General features: G+C 49.0%; 1 protein-coding gene across 4 annotated transcripts in view; it reads right to left on the minus strand.

Moving 5' to 3' along the window:
• Window positions 1-3,589: 3,589 nt before the first annotated feature.
• The window catches only part of MERTK (MER proto-oncogene, tyrosine kinase), a 28,974-nt gene continuing 12,809 nt past the window's right edge, over window positions 3,590-19,754 (minus strand). The window contains exons 7-19 of one of the 4 annotated variants that reach the window (XM_067294671.1): window positions 18,123-18,306; window positions 17,415-17,566; window positions 13,377-13,530; window positions 12,728-12,881; window positions 11,185-11,270; window positions 10,711-10,806; window positions 10,275-10,355; window positions 9,346-9,438; window positions 9,079-9,197; window positions 7,323-7,432; window positions 6,815-6,974; window positions 6,279-6,415; window positions 3,590-4,184 (exon numbers count right to left, since the gene is read on the minus strand). In XM_067294671.1, the coding sequence (XP_067150772.1) occupies window positions 3,692-4,184; window positions 6,279-6,415; window positions 6,815-6,974; window positions 7,323-7,432; window positions 9,079-9,197; window positions 9,346-9,438; window positions 10,275-10,355; window positions 10,711-10,806; window positions 11,185-11,270; window positions 12,728-12,881; window positions 13,377-13,530; window positions 17,415-17,566; window positions 18,123-18,306 (2,019 nt within the window). In that variant the 3' untranslated portion in view covers window positions 3,590-3,691. Of the gene's footprint in view, window positions 4,185-6,278; window positions 6,416-6,814; window positions 6,975-7,322; window positions 7,433-9,078; window positions 9,198-9,345; window positions 9,439-10,274; window positions 10,356-10,710; window positions 10,807-11,184; window positions 11,271-12,727; window positions 12,882-13,376; window positions 13,534-17,414; window positions 17,567-18,122; window positions 18,307-19,754 lie in introns of all 4 variants that reach the window. The other 3 variants (XM_067294672.1, XM_067294670.1, XM_067294673.1) reach the window with 3 other exon arrangements.

A 19,754-nucleotide genomic window follows, 5' to 3' on the forward strand; every position in this document is an offset into this window, starting at 1 on the left:
CATACTCCTCTTTCTGTGTCTGGGCAGTTTCTGCTTTGCAATAACTATGTATGAATGTTTTAACTAGGAGTGAGGAGAGACTTTGGTTAATCGCGTGAGCTATCAGCATTTGCTACCTTATTAGCTTCATCTTATCAGCTCTTTTATTTCATAAGGTATCTTATTAGCTATCTTTATTGGCTTCAAAAAGCATGTGTCAGTGTGCCCCTGATCACAGGCTTTTATGAAGCTCACACAGTCAGACTTGCACACTGCTGTGGGAAGCAGCTGTGTGGGCTCAAATGCACCTGACACAATGTTCTTCTACAGGGTTTTGTTGCAGAAAGGTCCAACGGGCTGTTTCTTTGGCTGCTTTTCGTTGCTGGTGTGCTGAGATGAGGCGAGTCCCAAGCAGGCATACGTCAGGTTGCGTTCAGCTGTCAGCTCCATGCTTTGGCTATGGCTGGGCCTGTTCCTTGACCTGGTTCCTGGACAGCAGCATCTCCTCCCCAGCGCAAGCCTGTGTTTCTCTAGTCCGTACCACCTGTTAAGCCTTTAGGCACAGTGTTAGGAAATCAAAGCTCCACACAGATGTCTGTGGGAGACAGCCCGATGCCGAGCGGCTGGTTTGTGCTGGGTCCCTGCACCATCTACTGGGCAAGGCAAAGAAATGAAAGCTGGAAATGAGGGATGTTCATCCCGACAATCTGCTAATTCCTCCTTTCATTTTCTTCTGACACTGAAGGAGGAACTGCAGGGCAGTAAGGCCTGCGCATGGCCCAAGTTAAGTCTATGTCCTGGATGATGGCAGTGGGAGAAGCACCTTTTTCTCTCTCCCCTGCTTTGACCACAAGCTGCTGAGATAGCTCTCCAGCCCTCTCCAGCCCAGTGTCTGCCCCAGGGTCAGCACATCTTTCCAGGGAACATGATACCCTTGGACGTCCTGTCCCAAATCCCAGGCTCCAGTGGGACCTGTGATCAATGACTTGTCTTGGCTCCTGCAGCCCCAGGCACCTCCTTCTCCCTGGGAGAGACAGGGGAGAAACACATCTCATACATCTTCATCCCGTCCCAGCTCGTCAGGACACTGCAGTGTGAGCTAAACCTCCCAGCCCTGGCGGAGGGCCCATGGCCTCCCTCTGTGCTCAGCTCAGAGGTGATGAGCAGCAACCCAGTGCTGTCTGCTGTCCACATGCCTAAGGAGACACCAGCAGATGGTGCTCCTGGTGCACGCAAGCCCTCCAAGACAGCCGGGACTCTGCCAGGGCCAGAGCCTGCATGTTTGCTTGCAGGGTATGGAGAACTGCCTGCCCTCAGGCTGACATGCCCAAGGCCTGGGGGTTTGCTTACACAGGACTGGAGGGACCTCAACTGACTGCACCGTAGTTCAGCTATTCTGGGGCACAATCGGTCAGAGCAAGGTGTAAGGAGGGTAGATGTGTGATACCTCCAGGAGCCCCTAAACTGAAGACCTGCTGCAGTGGATGTCCCCTCCAGAAGTGGTTATTGATGCTTCGAAGAGCTCTGGGCACCCAGGGGACAGGGACTTGTCAGACAAGTCCCATGGCACATACCCCATGTCTCTGCAACTGCAGCGTGGCAACCTGACAAAACGACTGCCATGGCGTTTAGGGCTGATTAACCGCCCGCGCAGAGCAGAGGGGGGCAAAAGGCTAAGACGTCTCTCCACCCTGCAGTGGGTTGCTATAAAGCAGCCCATGCTATGGGAAAAGTGGAAATCCCCCCAAACAGAAGAGAAATATAAGCACCAGGCTGCTCAGAAGAGCCAAGCCATCCCACGCCCTCTGGAATGAAACAAGAACATTTCACAGATGAAACCCCTGTCGAAAGGGGAACCACATGGCTGACGATGCACCTCCCGGAATCAGGCTCCTTTTGCTTCCATGCTGAGCAAACTCCGCTCCTTTTTCACCCCATGGGGCCTGCCAGCCCTTCCCGCAGTGGCTGTGCTCTGTGACAGCCTGCGAGGCTGGTGGAGCCACCAAACTGGGGGAGAAGGCAGGACCTGGATCACCTCTGAGCAAACAGGGTGCAGCACGGGTGAGCCAGCACCATGGGGTGCCCTTCCCCCCACACCCGGTACCACCAGCCCACTGACTGGCATCCAGAGGGGAGGACAGCAGGGAGAGTTTCGGGGGCAAAACATAAGCAGGGGGAACTTGAAGGAGAAGGTAGTCCATCCCTGCTGGAAACCTCCCCTCTTAGAGCTTCTTTCTTCCCCATTATTGCACCAAGATTCATCAGTTTCTCTGCATATTCCCAGGAGATGCCCTAGAGGAGCTTGCAGGGACACCCTGGCACCCCAGGGCTGGTCCCCATCTCCCCAGCTCTCCCTGAGCAGCTATCAGAGCTGGTGCCTCCATGTGAGCAGTGATGCTGTGGGGACAGACTGAAACCGGCTGTCTGGCAGAAGGGGATGTTGAAGCACCCAGAGTTCCTGTTTGGGATCTGCTTGCAATTTTCAACTGGGATGTTTCTCAGCATGAAATGCCCCAGTGGGCTGTATATCAGGTTCTCCTACCATCCACAATGTTTCCCACTGAAAAAGCCAACATTTACCACCTCTGATTCCTGTGGCACCTCAGATAGCACTGTGCAGATATTTCAGCCTTGACCCCCAGCTCTCCACTTAAACAGAGATCCGGTAACTCCCCACTGAACCAAGCATGAACTGGGAACTGCAGTTTCCAAATAAGCAACCCTCCCTGCTCCGAAATCACACCCTCCCTTTCACCCATCTCCATGGGAAACCCCAAACTGTCATTATTTTTTCCTTGAAACTGGAGCAGGCTTTTTGATTCTGAACATGCAGGAAACGCGAATGCCAAGATAACGAATGCTGGAAAAGGGAGAAGACAGACACCCAAGGCTGGCTCTGTGGCTCCCACAAAAATCTGGGTGCAGGCACAGGGCAGTTGTCCACTGACCAGCTTGTGCAGCCCAAGGGAAAATGCACCACCAGGGGCTGGTCATGCTTGCAAAGCCATGTGCTGTTAACCCAAAAAGCCATCTCTCCACTGCAGCCTGCTCTAAGCTGCAGTGGCTGAAGAAGTGGCCACAGCTTTAACCAGAAAACAGCTCTGTCCAGGTCCAGCTGGCCTGGTGCCCTCCCCTGTCCTGGCATCCCCACAACACTGATGCACCAGGAACCGTCCATCTGTCTGGGGATGATGCAGCCCTGAGATCTGTCCCACGCGGGACCCCCGCTTGAGGCCTGGAGGGAAGCAGAGCCCAAACCTCCTAAAGTCACCAAGAGTCTATGTCCTCAGCCAAAGTGCACTCTGAAAGGCAGGCTGGGCTTTCTCCCACACCTTCTCCTGGCACCGGGGGACCCGTAAGCACAGCTGTTTCCCCGCACACCTCCATACCAGGTAGCCCCTGCCATCAGTCCGTCTCCACCATGGTGGGGGAAGAGGGGCTGCCTCTGACGTGAGCCCTGAGAGTTTAAATACCAGAAGCCTCCCAAACACAGAAAAAACAGCTCTAGCATTTAATTACCAACCAAGAATAAAACTTCATGACTTCAACCCAAGAAACAGCTCCTGGGAAGGGGCATCTTCCAATATGAAAGTAATAATGCAAGAAGAAATAAAACGGAGCATTGTTTATTAAAATATAACATCTCTGTCTTTCTCACTAGAAACTTTCTCACTAGGCTGATTTCCATCCCCCTTTTCACAGGCCTCCTGTTTCACAGCAGCACTTCAGCATCCTCCACGTAGCTGTCGGCGTGCGGCAGCACCTGCGCGAGCGAGCTGCCCACAGGCAAAGTGCTTGCCTCGGACCATGCCGGGCCTGCGGGGGCTGCTGCATCAGGCAGCAGCGGTACGTAAGCCTCCTCCACGGGGCTGCTGAGCTGCTCCTCGCTGGTGCCCTTGAGGATATACCTTGCCCCCCATCGTTCATCATTGTGGATGTCCACGGCCACCAGCGCTGTCTCCACCTGGGAGCAGCAGGGCTCGGCAATGTCTGCAGGGTCCAAATCAGAGTCTGCTTGGGGGAACCCCGAGTCCTGGGTGGAGTCTGGGCTCTCCTCCAGCAGGCTCGTGTTGATGTAGATGACATCCCTGGATCCCCCTGTGGCAGGCAGGCTTTCCAGCAGCTTCTCCAGATGAACCTTCAGCTGTGAGAACGTCGGTCGGTCGGTGGGGTCAGCTCTCCAGCATGCAGACATTATTCCGTACCTGGAAAGTGGAAGAGGAAGCTGGTATCACAGAGAATATTACCAGGCGCTAGGCTATGGGATGTACGTGTGCTAGTTTCTCTTCTTCTCGCAGACAGCTAAAAACTGGTAAAGCCCTGAGCTACTATGCCTTAAAACAAAGCAAAACCAACTCCTCCTCTTAGGCTGTTCTGTCACCATAAACATGCAGCTGCCCAATTACGGGACTATCGGTCCAAGCAGCTCTGATTAGCTGCTGAAGTTCCTTATAGTGCCTGACACTTACTGACTGGCCAGGAGACACAGCAAGCTGCAGCCCTGCAGGAGCTGTTCACTAGGAAGATCCCATGAGCTTCTGCTCCTGGGAAACTGAGTCACTCTCTTACTCTTTCTTCAGGTGCCTGCTCTCGCTTGGGATGTCAGGGCAAACTGGAAATTCACAGCACTCCTTTGAAAGCATTTAACTGCTGGACGCGCACCATCTCATCTGCCATCCAGCAGACTGGATCCAATAAAGGTCTGTTTGCTGCTTACTTCAAGGAAAGGCCTTTCAAACACCCCAAGCTCCAGGGCTTGAGTAACAGCTCTGAGTATAATTGCTTGCCAGTAGTCCCCCTGGGAAAGTGAAACTTTCCATGTGGTTCACGCAGCAAACGTGCTACAGCTGTGCATAGGGAGAGGAGGAGAGCTGCAGGACACAGCTGCAAACCTCTCCCCATGGGCTGTGCTGGCACTCACCATGTGCCGTGCCTGCCTTGGAGATCTGCCCTGTGCTCTTAGGTCAGGTGGGTGGCTATGAAGGAGGAAGGACCTCAAACCTGCAACAAGTGCACTCTTTCGTATGGGACTGCATAGGCTTTTGGCTACTGTCTTGGATAGGGACCTTTGAAGCATCATTGTGCAACTCCTATTGGCTTTGCTTATTTAACAGTTTTCTATTTGCAACTCTTGGCCATGGCGGGGTTTAAGCATTTTCAGCTATAATGGCACTTGAGAATAACTCAGGGACTAAAGGCAGCTCATCCAACTTTAAACGAGAGCCCTCTCTGAGCTGCTCAGAAACACAGATGTTTTGAGGTTTCTAATGTGGTCATTTCCCTTCTCCAGATTCACTGATTTTAAGAACAGAAGGACCCAGTGCAACTTGCAGGGTGAGAACAGCATCACCAGCCAAGACCTTTTGGTCAAAATATATACTATCTTTGGAAAAAAGAAAAAAAAAGTCTGATCCCTTCACCACAAATGGCAAACTGCTCCTATCTTCGCAGCCTAGGACCAAGCTAGGTGATCTCTGGCACTTCCCACCACCCCATGTCACCATGCCGCAAATAGCCCAGCTCAACAGCCTTCTGTACAAACCTTGTAAACACCTTGCTTTCTTTGGGGATTTTCACTGGGATTTCTGTGTAACAGTTTGCTTGGAATTAAAAAGATGCTTTTTTTATCCCTGAGTTATATTCTGCTCTGCTCTGGGATCTGGCTCTTATTAGGCCATTTGAAACTCAAGGGATTATGAAAATTTTTAAAGGTTTTGAATTTTTTCTTTCTGTGATATTTTCATTTAAAATTTGACCCAAACTGTTATTCTGGTCAGCTTTCTTCTGAGCACAAACCTGTGTGTTCCTGTTAGCTCTCTGCCTGTCAACACCACAAAGCAGAGAAGGTTAAGTCCTTGCCATTTTAAAAATTCATTCTTTAACAACTTTTGTTTTGGGAACTGTCAGAGAACTCAAGAGAGAACCCTTCTAGGGTGAAATGGAAGGTAACTCCCCCTCTGGTACAGACTTTTCTTATTCCACATAGAGAGAGAGGTTAGCAACAGCTATGAATATGGTCATAAAGAAACACTCTTTAATTCCACCATCAGGCACAGCTTTGAGGGCTTTTCAGCCAAATATGGTGCTAAGCCACAAATCCACAACGTGAGTTAGTTGTTGTGTCCTTACAAAAAAGGATATTAAGAACCGAGAACCGCAAAGGGAAGAGCATGATGAGTAACACCCCAGAAAAACAATCTCAGCCTAGGATAAGCAATACACAGGTTAATTCCACAACTAGGCAGCGAGCAAACAGGCTGCACTGCAGTCTAGAGGCAGGAGTAGAGAGAAATACTCACAGTTCATCTAAGCAGTCCTCAGGTTTTTTGAGTCGGTGCCCGTGGAAGAGGTACTCATAGATCTCATGGTTCTGCACTCCTGGATACGGCGTCATCCCTCGCGTTGCTATCTCCCACATGGTAATGCCAAATGCCCACTGCAAGAACAAAGGGAAAGCATGTTGAAAGGACATTTCCAGGAGGAATGAATGAGTCTTTTCATCGGGAAAGGTCATTTCCTAATGTCCACTGGGCTTCTGCACAATGCTAATAGTTGTATCTCCAACCCTGCCTTCCCCAAATTTGGAAATAAGCAGTGGCACAGAATAGCCCAGCAGCCCACTCAATAAACCTATTCCAGGATATTGTGCAGGCAACGAAAGGTCAGTGCGTGTTGTTATTGATACCCTCCTGTTCCTCCGGCTTTTGCATTTATAGGGTACACAAACAACCATAATGAACTGCTGCAAACGTGAACAACTCAAACCAGAGACCCTCAGGATCAGTCCTCCAACTATCAGCCCCTGCTTTTTGTATGACCAACCGTGTTTACCTACCACGTCACTCTTGGTGGTGTAGACGCGGTCGGCCAGAGACTCTATTGCAATCCACTTCACTGGCATTTTAGCTATTCGGCCCTGACGATAGTAATCGCCACTGTAAATCTTCTTAGACAAACCGAAGTCTGCCACGCACACTGTCATGTCATCCCGTAACCTGTCAGGCAGAAATAGCGTTAGAAAGCCTTGGAGAGGCAAAGTCTGCAAACAAAAAGACTGATGCGCATGTCTCCAACAGGTGAGCCCTTGGAACACATTGTATGTGACCATCTCTCCCTCTCACTGCTTTCTACAGCTTAAAAAATGACAACAAAAAAGAAAAAGTTTGACAAACCAAATTCTGAATTAGAAACCTCAGATTGAGTTATTTTTCCATGTCTCTCAAGACCAAGGGAGATTTTATTTAAGGAAACCCCAGCTGAATGTTCATTCCAAGTGGTATAAAACCACAGGGTCTCCACTGTTGTTCATCCATCCATGATGAAACGGAGGAAAACAAACTCACATGCAGTTTCGAGCTGCCAAATCCCTGTGGAGAAAATGCCGACTGCTCAGATACTCCATCCCCAGGGCGATATCAACCATGAACTTCAGCAACGTCTGCAGCGGCACAAACTGGGAAGGGAGGATGCCAGTTAGAACATGCAAGTCCTTTGGGAAGGACACAATAGGGCAGGTGACCATCTTAAAAGAATATCTCTGTTCAACTCGAGCACTCAGCAGGGTAACCAGGGCCTCAGAGGGCTGAGACTGGAGCAGGCACAATGTGCATCGTCCTTCCTTAAAAGAAAGGGACATTCGTCCTTTCCACAGAAAGACTGACAGTGCACAGGCCATGCTGACTGCTGCAGAACTGCAAGGCACAAGTGTGTTCAGCTTTCCCCAGGCCCTAACAGATGTTGTCTTAGCTGAAACAGTTCCTTGTTCAGGGCTACTGGCTGAACTCCTACTGGTTTAGCTATTCTCGGAGAATACAAGGAGCCCACAACGGCAGCCACTGGGGACTCTGTCAGCCCTGTTGGGCTAACAGCCTCAGACCACAGGATTTACTGAATCACAAACCTGCAGGAGCTGCACGTGCTGGGACAGTTGTTTCAGAAATAACACCAAGCACTGTCTGCCAGGCTATCCTGCCAGCCAGAACCTGGCAAACCACACATTGCTGTGGTCTGTTGTAACAGTGTATACCCACCACACCTCTGTTTCCTCCTTTCAGATTTTTTGGATGTAGCCTGCAACTAGACATTTTTCCTCCTTGCCTTTCCCTCTAGCTGCCTTAATATCACATATTTTTGGAAAAAGCTCTACAGAAAAGGACCCCAGGGTCCTGATGTAGAGCAAGTTGACCATGATTCAGCAGTGCACCTTTGTATCAATAAAGTCCAACCTTGTAATAGGTTGCATTAGCAAGAGTGCAGCCAGCAGGTTGAGGGAAGCAATTCTTCCTCTTTATTTGGCCTTGGTAAGGTCAGATCTGGATACTGGTTTGGGGCTCCTCAGTATAAGAAAAACATCAACATGTTGAAGCGAGTCCAGAGGAGACCACCAGGATGGGGCCTGGAGAACATGGTATACAAAGAGAGGCTGAGATAGCTGGGCTTGTTCAGCCTGGAGAAGGGAAGGCAAAGGAAGGATCTAACTGCTGTCTCCAGCTACCTGATGAGGAGTTAAAGAGAAGACAGAGCTAAACACCTTCTTAGAGGTGCACAGTGGAAGAATGAAGGCCAACTGACACAAGGTGGAACAAGAGAAATTTTGTTTAGGTATTAGGAAAAAATATTTATCCCTGAAGGTGGTCAAACATTGGAACAGGAGCCCAGAGAGGCTGTGGGGTCTCCATCCTTGGAGATATTCAAAACTTGACTAGACTAGACAAGCCCTGAGCAACCTGATCTACCTTTGAAATTGGCCTTTTCTGAGCAAGAGGTTGGTCCAGAAAACTCCAGATGTCCCCTCCAAGCCAAATTTTTCTACGATTATGTGGTTGTGGGTACCAAGTCCTCCCTGTATCTGAAAGGCTTCAGTTTCTCAGCTGAAGCAGATAACAGAAATAGTTCAGCCCTGGTCAACTCTGGAACAAGAATCCCACAGGCTTTTGTGGGAGCTGGATTCCACCATCGTCATCTGACAAAGGCAGGAAACAGGACTACAACCAAGTCCTCTACGTTCTCAGAAAACAAAGGCAGGTTTTGCCTATTGTCCCAAAAAGAAACACAGTCCCACCTCACTCCTCCCAGATGCAGGGAGCTCTGCTGCATTACCTGAGGGGCCATCTCCAGCCGTGAGCGAAGCAGGAAGCTGTGCAGATCACCATATTTCATGAATGGGAGAATCACCATGGGTTTGGGGACCTGCTGAGAGCTCAGCTCGATGCACACACCTGGAAAACACAATTTTCAGAGCTCTGTGGGCAAAGGGATCACCCTCCTCCCACAGATACATGAGACCTGAGCACTCCCCAGTCTGGCTCCCTAGCCCAAAACCAGGAAGCCCATCTCAGCTAGAAGGTAGGGAGCAATAGTCTGTACCTAGGAGCTTGATGACATTGGGATGGTCAAAATCCTTCATGCACGCTGCTTCACTGAGGAACTCTTCTATCTCTCTTTGGGAAAAGTTATCCACTGGAAAGCACAGGAAAGGAGGAGGTTTAAAACACAGAGTTTTAACAACCTAAATCACTGCTGCCACTGCCCTTTGCTCCAGCACATCTCCCATATAGGGCTAGAGGGAAGGGACCACCAGGATGACAGAGACAGACTGGGGCAGACCTCACTCCAGAGGTTTGCATCAGCATCGGGTTTATTCAACATGTAGAAGCAGGGAGCAGCCCTGTCCCATTCATGCAGTAGCACCAGGCCAGGTCTACAGAAGCTGTGATGTGAGGAAAAGGTTAGCTTTGATTAGGGACCCCAAAAAGCCCGGAGTCTCTCATCTAGCAGGAGATGAGTCCTGTCACCTCTTGATGCTTCAAGACAACCTTGGCCAAAAGACATGAGCGTCCTTTCCCAGCAAGGCTTTGGTGGGAAACAAGCAAAGACCTCAGCCTTGACCACCATCTGGAGAAGGGCATGTGACAACCCACACACCTCTCCCCACATGCCCACTGTGCTTTCTCCTCTGCTGCTCAGCATCTACTCAGCATCTCCTCAAAACACCTGCCCTGGTTCAGTCTCTCTCTGACTGGCATCGGGAACTGTGACAGGGAGGATGCAGAGAGAGAGACAGCAACATTTGCCCAGTGATCCCACTGAGCCACGAGGGCCCAGAGGTTTGAAGCTCACAGGGAAGGAAAGGAAGAATGGTGGATGCTGTGGGAGTTTAGAGCAAGGATCTCTCACATGGTTTTGATTGACCCCATTAAGTGCTACATGGTCTAGGGCAAAGGAGCATCAGACAGGGAGCTCTGGCACCCACTGGAACAAACAATATTAAGCGTTCCAAGGCCAGGGCAACTTACGCTTCATGGTCTTCACAGCCACCTTCTGCACGGTGCCTTCGGGCTGGCTGAGACGTCCCTCCATCACTGACCCAAACTCCCCTGCAGCATGGGAAAGAAGCAAACATTTTACCCACACCCCAAAGCACCACCTTTTGGGCCATCACTATATCCTCAAAGATCTGACAGGCTGTAAGACAGAGACCTCATCCCCCAAAGGCTACCTGGGGAGGTTTGTCTTTCATCAGTGGCAGAACAAGGACACAAACCCAGGGGTCCTAATTCTCAGCCTAGCACTTGGTCATCTTGACCCACCACCTCCTCCACAACCCCTGGGTCTGGAGTTGGAGAATGATGTAGGGAAGAGTACATGGAAGCAACAGTTACACTCCATACCACATCAGCTCAGCCTCATGTCCATCCCCAGCCCTCCAGCCCCGGCAGCACCATCACTCACCTTCTCCCAGGATCTTCCCCAGGCTGAGGGCATTTCTGTCAATGACAACATCCTGCAGCTTCTGCTGGAGCTCGTTGCTGACCCCCAGGCTGCTCACTGTAAGAGAAGGGATCAGGAGCTCAGCTCACCTCCAACACAGACTGCAGCCATGGGATAACCATTTACAATGAGCCTGTGACTAAACACACCAGGGTGCTGCATGGTACGAATGGGGGAAGATAGTCAAGGGCCAGGACTTTACAGTTTTGCTACAGCCAAGCTTCTGCTGATGCCCATGGGCTGTCCAGCCAGAGATGGAGCATAAAAGTTTCATGGCTGACTGGGCAAGAAAGCCCAGCTTGACAGACACATGAGAAGCTGGAGGAATCAGGCCTGTACCTCAATACACACATTTACTGCTGGCTTGTTCTGTTGACTCTGCTGAGATATCCTCTGTCACCTCCTCGGCAGTGGAGAGGAACAAAAAATACTTACGTGTAAGTTCAACAGCTCTGCGGCAGTAGGACTTCTTAGCCGTGTAGTTCACTGCCAGCTCTGAATCATTCCTGCTGAAAGCATTCCTGGCGGGACAGAAGCAGAACGTGCTGGGCCACATAGAGCTTTTACACATCTATTCAAGAAAGACAGTGCTGCAGCTGCAGGGGTGGGTGACTGCGCTGTTACCAATGAAATCAACAGTAAAGAAGGAAATACACATTTGCCCTAATCTCTTTCATTTCCCTCTTACTGGATCAGTGCCATCGCTTACAATGTTTGATCAAAACAGCCACTTGATAAACACGGCTAATCTATAAAGGAGTTAGTCACAGAAGTATTTTGGAGAGGAAATGGGATACTCATTTCCTAATCACACAGCAGTCTGCACTGGTAGGAATATGGTTCCCAGACCAATCACTTCCTAAAGCAATCTGTTTGCTTGTGTGATACACAACTCCAGTGTTTCAAGGCTCTGTGTTAGCACATGGGGCCATCATGATTTTAGCCAAAAAGAAACCAAAGGGAGCTCTACACCACAACCCTGAAACAGCTGTGTGTATGCTGCTGGAAGATGCTGTGCAACCACTCTGATGTGAGACCATGCAGAGGTCCAGCTCTGGAGAAGAAAAACACACTGGCTTTTCAAGACATTCCAGGAAACTAGCATTGCAAGGAAGGAGAGATTTCCATAATGTTACACCAGTTAGAAAAGGGATCCTGACATACAACCAGTTTCCAAGCTGGTTTCGGGGATGATGTCTTGGGAGATCAAAGTAGGTGCTATTCCTTATCCAGCTCAATATACTCCCTTACTGAAATGATGCTCTTACAAAGGAATTAATTAAATTTCCATTTGGCATTGGACATCAAAATGATACTGATTATAAGAAAAGCTATGAGCACCACAATTATTTCCCACAAACAATAGCACAGGGCAGATGAATGCCACTTAGAAAGTCACAAGGGTGAGGAAGTAGTGTTGGCTTACTATAGTAGAAAACAGTCCTTTATCCACATTATTAAAAACACTACTAAGTGCAGTCCAGCGGGCAGTCTCTCTGCCTGGAGGAGGCTGAGAACTGGGACAAGTGTGCCACTAGACGGACTGAGGATCGTCACACTCAGGCATCGGACCAGGAAAGGTTTGGTGTTTGACGAGGCAGGAGGGGTGTCTTGAGGCCATAGGGCGCAGGATATTATACATCTCTGCTCTCTCATCACTGTGTCAAAATGTCAAGAGCACCCCTCCTATACCAAGTTGCACAAGTCTACTTCCCTTTACAAGCAGAAATAGTGAGTGAAAGGTGAACTGCTGGGCTAAGGAAGGAAGGGAAGTACCATGCAGCAAAACCATACTCATTCCCTCACCACCGGCATACACAATGCTGTCTGCAGGAATGACACTGGTCCTGGAGGCAGAAACCTTCTCCCTACGTGCAGTGTCAGATGCAAGCAAAATGCCCCTGTCTGGCCTTTCCGCTAGCGCTTGTGACCTGCTCAGCTTAGCACACAACCACAGACTGTTTTCCCTTTGGCTTACCCGTACTTCGTTTCCATGCATCTTTTCTGGATGACCACAGACAAGCAGAGGATCAGTCCAACGGAAACTGTCCCACAGATAAAGCCCAGGGCTATGATAAAGGAGTCTGCATTCCTGGAGGCTGCAGTCGAAGAGGGGGCTGAGGTTATTAACCCTGAGAAAACATCCCATAACAGAGACGGGGAGAGATAGTCAGTCTGCAGCGCCCTGGGAATGGGGGAGGACTTCTCAGCGACTGACACCAAACCCAATAAGACTCAGAGGGTTGTATGGGAGATGAGGGCACAAGGAAAACAGCCTGTGAACAGCATGCATCAATAAGTGGGTTTATCTTAGCAAGGCTGAGTGGCACGGGGAGAGCAAGTCTCTTCTGGCTGTACTTTTCTTCTGGCTATCAAAGCATGCTTAAGATCCCATATTCTTAGTGCTGTATCCGGATAGCTTGCCCCAAAGCAAAAATATCCAAATGGGGACACGGGGATGCTGTAAGGCATTGGCAGAGCAAGACAGCAGTGGGGGATTCTGATCAGACAGGCATAGCCAAACCAGTGGGCAAACAGAAGGCAAGCTGTGTGCCTTCATACCTCACTAGCTGGATCCATCCCTCCACCTCTAATTACGTTGCACATGCAAGAGACAGGCATCTCACCACTACTGCCAGGGATGAAGATTTCCACTGGGTTGCTGAAAGGCCCCACTCCCCCCTTGGTAACGGCGGCCACACGCACGGAGCATGTGGCATTTGTGGTCTCCACGGGCAGGATGGCCATGCTGCTGTTCTGCTGGGCTTCAGAGGAGACATTCTGCTGGAAAAGGGAAGAGAAGAAAAGTCTGTATTGAGGGAGAGAGCAGCCGACCAGCCAACGCCACAACAGGAGTGAAACCCCGAGATTTATTGAGAATTGTCCCCTTACTAAGGTTTTGCATGACTTTGCTTTTAAAAGCCCAGAGGAAATACAGCAGAAAGCTATTTACGGAGAATAATAGCCTTCGAGAACCGGATGGGACTTGGAAAGGAGCTGAGCAGTGTTTCCCATTTAACCCCCCCAGCTGCTATTGCTCTTTGCTTGTCACGGCAGTGGGACAGACAGCCTCAGCCAGAAAAGAGGCAAGAAGGCAACCCTTGAGAAGTAGTCTTGCAGGGAAGGAGGAAAGGTTTTGAGGCTTGAAATGCCTCTCTTTTCCTAACCCCTCCCTTCTACAGGGTGTCAGCTCCATTCCCTGAAAATACATATCTCCTATAAACACTTGGATGGCAACCTTCATTTCTATAGCAAGAATAAAGGCATCTTTCCTGCCTGACGCTGTGAACCAGATTTATGGAAGCTGGCACAAAAGACGCCACGACGCTGTAGCTCTGTCCCTCTGCGGACCGCACGCTGCATCTTATATAACATGGGGGATTTGACGCACGGGGAGAGCCAGCCCCGTCCGGAGACAGCGTGTGCTCTGTGCTTCTGCTGGCAGAGCGCCATCCTCTGCAGTGCTGGTGTTTTGCCTGGTACGGTAGGGGAGTGCAAAAGGAAAGCACCAGCAAAACACAGCCAGAATTGGTAACGCGCATGCTGGCCCACAGCCTTCGTTGTCACAACTAGTAAATGCGTTCGGCTTGGTCAGCTGAGACTTATAAGCTTGCAAGCCTCGAAAGCAGCAGAGCTCGGACGCTCGCTGGCAGCAGAAATCCGTCTCCTCCACTCCTCTCTGCAGGGTACCTCTGTTGGCGTTCAGACCCAGCACTCCTGGTCTGATCATTAAAGTGCCACAGAAAGTAGGTCTTGGGGCAGATATTTTCTGACTGTGGTTTTGTGTCAAGCTAATAATATTTTCAGTTTTAGAGTGCATCTCCCTGCTTGGTAACATTGTAGATGTCAGTGTGTTCTGTGGCACAGAATTTTTTCCTTGGTAAAAATACAAGTCATTCTTTTCCCTGCAAATTCCCTGTTATTTCCTGATCTTCTTGTGAGTCAGCCAAACAGCTGAGAAAGTGCCTGCCTCTGCTCCATGCTGACTCCCAGCTGCAAAGCAACTGCTCTGTGACGTGCAAAACATCTGGCAGGCTGGTGCGGACAGCAGAGCTTGGATGTCCTGGGGCCAAGCAAAAACAGCAATGGAGGAGAACCGGTGGACAAGGAGGAGGAAATAAGTGCTCAGAGGGAACTGATTTCTGTTTACAGACAAATAAAAGAGCCACAGAAATGGATGTGAAACACGCACAAGCACCAGGCACGGCTCCATACACACTAGTGGAAGATGTTGTCCTGAGAAAACTGCCTGTGTTGATACATGCGCTGCTGGCTCAGCTTCTGCCCTTGTTTTCCCTTCCTTTCCCAATAGCTTTGCGTTCATGGTATCCTTAGGTGGAAATGCATATGAGATCATTTCCCCACTGCCACCATAAAAATGCACTGGGATCCTTTAGTATCTCACATAGCTCTGCTGTGTCATTTGAGGACAGAGCTATACAGATATCAAACAGACCACAGAGAGCACATGCTAGGAGGGCAATGTTTGCAACGCAGCCAGTGGGGTGAGTGAAAAGGGATCGCAGATGAGACTCTCTCCCCATCCAGGCTGCCTCCTTAGGCCATCTGAAGACTCCCCTGGTGAGGGCATGGGCCAGAGGGTGTAAGACTTCCAGCCCCAGCAAAGTGCAGGTGGTAGGAGAGATGACCCATGCCCCATGGGTCACTTGCTGCCGGTATCGCGCAGTCTATCGAGACGTTGGACAACAAGCTTTTGCATGGGATACACAGCCAGCCTGCAGACAGCTGGTACCTTGCAAAAAATCACTGTCCCTGTGTTTATGTTCACTGTCACTCAGCAGTGACAGCAATTCTGGCAGCACAAAATTGCCAGCTCTAAAGATTTTTATGAGTCTTGTAATAGTTGAGGAATTTCTTCAAGTCCCAACTTCTGGTGCCTTGGGTCATACAATAATTGCTGGTTTAATAATAAAATAAACCAATTTTCCAAAGTTCTTAAATCCTTTTTTGAGTGGTTGCAGAGAAAAACAGGCCTGCAGGTGGCCCTGCTGACACAGAAATCAAGAATCTCATAATGTTTATTGTGTTGGGATTTGTAAACTGATTATTTTTTTGGAAGGAGTCTGAGAAGGGTAGGTATTATTTGCTGTACTTGTGCCGTCTGGTGCCATAGCACAGGAAGGACAAAAAAAGTAGGGAATATCAGGCATTTCATATTTAGCCTGTTCAGGGACAAAGCTCAGAGACTTTCTTTTTGAGAGAAAAGAACTTCATTTGACCGAAGGCACTTTGCTCTTGAGCTTCAGTCTGTCTGTCAATCTGCTCCAGCAGAAAGATCATAGGCAGCCTAGCAGGATGCTTTTGAGCATCCAACACCACAGTAAGGTTAGCCAACTCACAGGTGCTCTGGAGGGAGGTTACAGCACAGGCATAAAACCATTTCCGTGTTTCTTAATCCTCTGATGGTCTTCATAAAAAGAAGTGTTGGTCCCCGCCCTTGGCTGTCTGCATCCTGACATCACTACATGCATTTTTGCCATTCCATAAAACCCATAAGCTGATGAAATAAATCAGCAATGAACACAACTGCAACCTCTTGTCTGCAAAGAGCCAAGACCCTCCAGAAGAAATCTCCCTTTCACCCCTACCTCCTATCTGAATCTACTCCTCACCAGAGGTTTCTTTTGAGCCTCCTGAAAGCCAGCGTTAATGAGAACAGCTATTTGACCTGGGCTCTAAGTTGAAACTTCATTGTATAAACACTTGACTTTAAAAAAAGCAAAAAGATATAGTCTCCCAGCACTCAAAGGGCAAGTCTTGTTTTTTACTTATTGCTTGGGAGACAACAAATGCGTCAGCGTTTTTTTTTTTCATGATAGTCACAAGACCATAATATTGTTTCCTTGACTTCATCATGCTAGATCTATACATGCTCTTTTTTAGAAGCATAAAAGGAGAACAGAAAATGCAGCGTCTTACAAAAAAAAGAGTGTGAGTCACTCCTTCCACACAGAATATAGGCCTTCAGTGCCTCTCTGTGCTTTCAGCTTGGGACAGAGGACGCCCAAACCACAGTGCAGAGGCAATGACTGGATACATCTGCATGATAGTGGTGAGTGTCCTGAGGTCTCCGTTCCAAGGGCTCTCCAACCACATGCAGAGCCTGGCCAGGAAGCTGCATCTCCCATCTCCCGTGCTGTTTTGCCCAATACCTACGACGATCCAGGACTCCATCGAGAGGACTCCCATGTGAGTGGGGAATGACTCAAATTCCATTGAACAAATTCTCCCAAATGCCTTATGATTAATTCCATTGATAAAAATGCCAAGGGATGCTACCAAACCCAGACTGCCACTCCAAAGACAATACCAAATGTTTTCAACACAAGGAAGAGCAACTCACTTCTATTTTAGAGAAAGCAGGTTGTGATCAGCAGCAAGGAGCCATGGTGGACAAACACCTTGTCTGCTTTAAGCAGAACTCCTTCTTCCTAACATCAATTATATGAGCTACACACACCATAAACATATGTCAGAGAGACCACTTGTATCAAAGAGGTTGAGATGAGAGCACAAGACAACAGACAAATGGGCTCAGAAAGAACATAGGGAAGCACCAAGATCAAACTGGTCTTCACTGCTTGATCCCTGCTGGGATTTTTGCTATGCTTTAGTTACTCTTCCCCATTCCCCCAGTGACTTACCAATCCCTTGGAGTCCTGGCACCCGTACCAGATGTGATAGCCCTGCAGTTCCCCATGTATCTTCCCCAGGGGTGGTTTCACCCATCGGATCTCCAGGGAGGAGCTGGATTCATTGAATGACACTGTGACGTTCAGTGGTGGGGTGGTTGGAGCTGCAGGAATCAAAGAGAAAGAAGGTGAAGGGAGTCAGGCAGATGTGTCCAGCCCTCATGGACATCATAGGCTGACTACAAATGACTCTTGCAGATCAAGACCTGCTGTCTAATGAATGCTCATTCCCAGTCAGTCCCCCTGCTCCCACATCCCTGCAATTCCCAGCAGCTGTGTCTCCCCCTCTCAGCAGCCTGGCTGTTGTATTCAGCGTGCTGCTCCCTCTCTGCAGGGCTTCTAATGGCACAATCAAGGAACAGGGTCAAGAAAGCAAGAAAGTCTTGAAGTCAAGAAAGACTTGCTAGAGGGCTTCTGTTGCCATTAAGAAAAGCTATAGCTCAACCAGAAAGCACACGGTATTTCCTACAGCCTTTAATACTTCCAGCAGGTGACCACTTGTGTGTAAATTTCTTTTCTCCAATCAATAGAGTAAAGATGTCCCATCTTGTAAGCACCCGTGACTCCAGACTAGCATCTCATCCAGGCAGCCCTGCACAAAACACAGCTGCATGACTTAGGCAGAGAAGCCCTTTTCAATATTAGCTACTCATTTCCTACCTCCTTCAGTGGTACTGGCTGTTATCCAGGGGCTAAACGCCGACCAGTCAACTTCGTTTTTGCAGGAAACACTAATGTTATAGTCCGTCATGGGCCACAGGTGCTGGACGTGATACACATGGGGAGGCACCGAGGTGTTGAAGAGCAGAAGTGAGACATTGCTCCGTGGAACAGCTTCCCTGACCTTAATTGAAAAAAAAGCAGTCCACAAACAGGGATTAGTCAGCAACAACCTGCAGGGTGAGAGGCACAGCAGGAATTTCACATCTGTAAACAGGATCCAAAGCTCTGCCTCTCTTGCTCTTTCATCAAAACAACACCAGGGCCTTGTTCATGGATGCTGTCTCATCTCTACTGAGTGCAAAGCCAACAGCAGGCCATTCATGGAGCCTAGGGCTAGGTCTCAAACACACAGAGAAGAAACAGTTGCAGCAGGGACAAGACAGAGGTGTGTAAAATTGTGACTGCTGTGGAAAGGGGAGTGATGAATTGCCATTTCTTGTGACATAAGAAACAAAAGGAGTGCCCAATAAAATTACCAGGTAGCAAGTTTCAAACAAACAAAACCAAGTCCTTTTTCATACAACACATCGTTATACTACAGAATTTATTGTCAACAGATTTTGCAGAAGCCAAGAGTATAAACTGACTCAAAGGAGAGTTAGACAAATTCAAGGAGGACTGGGCCAAGGCTATTAAAGATAAAGGTCTAGATGCGACCCGTGACTCCTGAAAGTCCTAAAGGCACTCTCCCCACTGTCCCTCTCTCACTGTATTAGCACCGACTTCCCTCTCAAGAAACCTTCTAGAAGAACTAATCACAGACTCATTAAACTCCATCATTACGTAACAGCATGGATGAATTCAATGTATAAAAAACAAATCATGCTTTTTACACAAAGAGAACCTCCTCACTCCAAGTAGCAGGGCTGAAGAGCTTCCCTGAAATGCTGGGCTGTAAGTGCCCATGTAACAGCACGCACTGCCCATGCAGCTCTCCAGAAAGTGCCCCAGAGTGTGTTGGGACTTGCCGTCAGGTGCATCAGCAAAGTTTTGGGAACAAAACAAATACCGTGAGAGCAACCTGGGCCGGGGTGGTGGCAGAAAAGCGAAAAGAGCAAAAATGAGGGACACCAGTGCGAGCAAGGCAATGAACTCGGAAGACAACCCAAGCTGGGATGAAATGTCCTTGAAGAGACAGGCTTTCTTCCAGCTCTGGGCAGGTTTTGTCTCATCTCACCTATGTTTTAGCATGAATCACAAGGGCAAAGTCACACAGCCCTCCCAAAAGCCTCAGCACATGTTTTGGGGATGGCAGGAAGCCTGTCTTTGTGCTTGAGGAATGAGAGTACCCACTGGGCAGCCTGGGCCATACAAGACAATCTCATCACTGACATCGTCAGTATTTTTCAGCAAAAATGAAAGAGAATTGCCTTCAGCCTCATAAAGCAGATAGAAACAAGGCTCAGAAGGTCACAAAGCCATGGCTAAATACTTTGATGCGAGGACCAGCAATCAGAAGAACATGCAAACAGCTTCTGAAAGCACCATTGAGACTGGCCATTTTTCTGAGCCAGATGAGTTATTTCTATCCTAAACTTGTCTTTCCAGAAACAGTCTATTAGGCCAATG

This window comes from Apteryx mantelli, chromosome 3 (genome assembly GCF_036417845.1).
Source record: "Apteryx mantelli isolate bAptMan1 chromosome 3, bAptMan1.hap1, whole genome shotgun sequence".
In the NCBI taxonomy this organism is placed as follows: Eukaryota; Metazoa; Chordata; class Aves; order Apterygiformes; family Apterygidae; genus Apteryx; species Apteryx mantelli.